At 46.7% G+C, this 3,771-nt stretch overlaps 1 protein-coding gene across 2 annotated transcripts in view; it reads right to left on the bottom strand.

Annotated features, from left to right (window-relative positions):
• The window catches only part of LOC105888163 (zinc finger protein 160-like), a 22,410-nt gene that overhangs the window by 15,123 nt on the left and 3,516 nt on the right, over positions 1–3,771 (bottom strand). The window contains exon 2 of one of the 2 annotated variants that reach the window (XM_023507955.1): positions 612–685. In XM_023507955.1, the coding sequence (XP_023363723.1) occupies positions 612–626 (15 nt within the window). In that variant the 5' untranslated portion in view covers positions 627–685. Of the gene's footprint in view, positions 1–611; positions 1,060–3,771 lie in introns of those variants that run through there. The other variant, XM_012812606.2, reaches the window with a different exon arrangement.

Below are 3,771 nucleotides of genomic sequence, written 5' to 3'. Positions count from 1 at the left end.
AAAAAAAAAAAAAAAAATGCTGGTGAATATATGGGGGAAAAGGGGAACTCATATATTATTTCTGGGAATATAAATTAGGATAGCCACTATAAATAAGAGTATGTCCACATGAATACATGACTTCCAGGGGCAACTTCTCTAATCTTGGTCTACAGAGAGCTGACAGGACACCCAGATGTGGCCCCTAAACAGTCTCTGCTCCCCAAAAGCACTGACTGACATCACAGGGCCACATCCCAACTCGAATCCATGTCTGGGTGGTAAGCCCTTCCCAGGGTCCTGCCCACTGGAGCCTCTTTTTTATTTTTCCTTTTTTGCAGTTTTTGGCCAGGGCCAGGTTTGAACCCACCACCTCCGGGATATGGAGCCGGCACCCTACTCTTTTGAGCCACAGGCATTACCCTGGCTAGAGCCTCTTTATAAGTTCATGTAACTAGTCACAGTGAGATGGGATCTCAGTGCAGGTGAGAGGGACTGAGGGAAGGCAGGGGTAAGTGTGAGCAAAGTTCTCAGTCAGGATGCTGCAGAGTCAGAGAAGAGCAGCAAGTCCAGTGCCCAGCATTTCAGAAAGTGGGAGGGCTCAGAAGGACCCACCAAGAATATCACTGTACCTGAGTAAGAGCCATTCCTGAATCCTGCTTTCCCCTTCCTTCTGATCTGGGCTGCTTCCTCACATGCAGTGAGTCTGTAGAAGGCAACAGAAGGCAATTCTGAATGTCAATCATATGCCTTTTAATGCTCAGAGTCAACACACCCTTTCCTGTGTCAGAAATGCATGCAAAGAGCAGATTTCAATCTGTAAAAAGATGGTCCTCTGCTGCCCATGCCCCATGAGAGATGTATGAAAAACACATTTCTACAGAAGACAAACTAGTTAGCTTTTGACCCCTTTCATCGATCTTGCTCCCCTCCTGGGGGACCCCATGCACATGCTGCAGCAGTGGGGAGCTGGGCTGGACTGAGCAACCCCTAGTCATGGCCCAGACCAAACTTGATGCATCACCCCTGCGTGAACCACAGGCTGAGCTCAGCCTTCAGAAATGAAAGACACTGGGCTTGGCGCCTGTGGCTCAAGCAGCTAAGGCACAAGCTATATACACCTGAGCTGGCGGGTTCGAATCCAGCCCAGATCCACCAAACAATGACAACTGCAACCAAAAAATAGCCAGGCATTGTGGCAGGCACCTGTAGTCCCAGCTACTTCGGGGGTGGAGGCAGGAGAATCGCTTAAGCCCAGGAGTTGGAGGTTGCTGTGAGCTGTGATGGTACAGCACTCTACCCAGGGCAACAGCTTGAGGCTCTGTCTCAAAGAAAAAAAAAGAAAGGAGGGCCGCATCTGTGGCTCCAAGGAGTAGGGCACCAGCCCCATATACCAGAGGTGGCAGGTTCAAACCCAGCCCTGGGCCAAAAACTGCAAAAAAAAAAAAAAGAAAGAAAGAAATATAAGACACTGACAGGGCACAGTCACTCACACCTATAATCCCACCACTCTGAGAAGCTGAGGCAGGACCATTGGAGTTCAGGAGATTGAGACCAGCCTGAGCAAGAGGGCAACACTGTCTCTACTAATAGAAAAATTAACTGGGCATTGTAGTGGTCACCTGTACTCCCAGCTACTCAAGAGGCTGAGGCAGGAGGATCCCCTGAGGCCAAAAGTTCAAGACTAGACTAGATGATATAAAAATAAAAATATTCGTTTCGTGGCTTGGTGCCTGTAGCTCAGCAGCTAGGGCACCAGCCATATACACTGGGGCTGGCAGGTTCAAACCCAGCCAGGGCCTGCCAAACAACAATAACAACTATAACAACAACAACAAAATAGCTGTGTGTTGTGGCAGGCACCTGTAGTCCTAGCTAGTTGGGAGGCCGAGGCAAGAGAATTGTTTAAGCCCAAGAATTGGAGGTTGCTGTGAGCTGTGATGCCATAGCACTCTACCAGGGGCGACACAGTGAGACTCTGTCTCAAAAAAAAAAAATCATCTTGATAAAGTTGTGGAGTATATTTTGTTGGTTTACCATTTAATCCCTGTTGGACACACAAAAAGCCAGGCATATGTTACAGGCTCCATATGTAATAAATACACATGTGAACAAGAATGACACATAGTGAGGCTAGTACACCCTCCAGCATGGCCTTCACTTTGAAGAGTGTGGACTTTGTCCTGAGGAATAGGGGAAGGAGGGTTCAATGCCAGAGACGGACACAACTTGCTTTTAGATGTAGTGATGATAATCCTAATGCATAGAACTCTGAAGATGGTCTCTCTGTCTCCTCTTTCCTCCATTATCGTGCCTTTTTGTTTTGGGTTGTTTTTTTTTTTTCATTTTGGAGAACTGGGTCTCATTTCAGATTCTAATTACAACTGTGTACTCCCCTCTCTCAGAAGAAAAACCACACAGAGACACACACTCTATTTGGCCAATCACTTCAGGGTCAGTGTTGCTCAGACTGGTTTTCTGGGCTAGCCCCTCACTGTCTCCATGTTACAGGTGGGCTCACTGAGGCTCAGGAGAGGGGAGACGTGGCAGACATTTCACCGAGTTATCCTAGGAAGGTCTTAGCTGAGGGAGGAGGAGGTAGAGGAACTGAATTCTGATATGGTGGCCTAGAAGGGTCAATGGCCTGGGACTGTCTTTACCTCACCTTCTCTAGAATGTTCCAGGACCATTTTTCACATGCCTGACCAAACAACAACAACAACAACAACAAAAGACTTCGTTTAAGGTTCTGATGCCACTGATCTCAAATATTTAATACATGGACAGCTACCCCAGAAAAAAACATTTTTTTTCCTTGGGCCAAAGTGTTTTATTAGGTCAAGACAGGTCAAGAGATTGTGAGTTATATATGCTAAATGATGCCCCAGACTCAACACTAGGGTAAGTTAAATACAACTCACATGGAAGTTAATGTGTTAATTACTCTTTACAGAAAATTACACTAATATATTGAAAAGATACACAATTGCAAACCCATAGCTATAGATATTTAAAGCACTGAACGTGAGTCAGCTATAAAAATGACCCTTAGGCTCGGTGCCTGTGGCTCAAGTGGCTAAGGTGCCAGCCACATACACCTAAGGTGGCAGGTTCTAATCCAGCCCTGGGCCCGCCAAACAACAATGATGGCTGCAACCAAAAAAAAAATAGCCAGGCGTTGTGGCGGACGCCTGTGGTCCCAGCAACTTGGGAGGCAGAGGCAGGAGACTCGCTTGAGCCCCGAAGTTGGAGGTTGCTGTGAGCTATGCCAAAGCACTCTACCCAGGGTGACAGCTTGAGGCTCTGTCTCAAAAAAAAAAAAACAAAAAAAAACATGACCCTTAGCAATTTTTTTCATCAAGAGTACACAGGCTGGGGCAGCACCTGGGGCTCAATGGAGTAGGGCAACGGCCCCATATGCCAGAAGTGGTGGGTTCAAGCCTAGCCCCGGCCGAAAACTGCAAAAAAAAAAAAAAAAGTACACAGGCTATGTTAGAGCAAGATTCCAAGTCAATCCAGCACACCCTTCTACATTAGCAGAGAACAGAATGGACCGGTGGGACTGACTTAGGGGAACATCTATATAGTTGTTCATAGATCATTATTTTAACAAATGACATAAGGAAAGAAAACTGAAAAAGAGACTAACCATTTCAAATAGGTTTTGATATTAAAGTAAAAAGAAAGCTCACTGAGGCTCGGCGCCCATAGCTCAACCGGCTAAGGCGCCAGCCACGTACACCTAAGGTGGCAGGTTCGAATCCCCAGCCCGGGCCCGCCAAACAACAATGA

The sequence above is a fragment of the Otolemur garnettii genome, unplaced genomic scaffold (genome assembly GCF_000181295.1).
Source record: "Otolemur garnettii isolate 467f Iridium unplaced genomic scaffold, OtoGar3 scaffold00212, whole genome shotgun sequence".
Taxonomy (NCBI): domain Eukaryota; kingdom Metazoa; phylum Chordata; class Mammalia; order Primates; family Galagidae; genus Otolemur; species Otolemur garnettii.
This window is presented reverse-complemented; position numbering and strand designations above follow the sequence as displayed.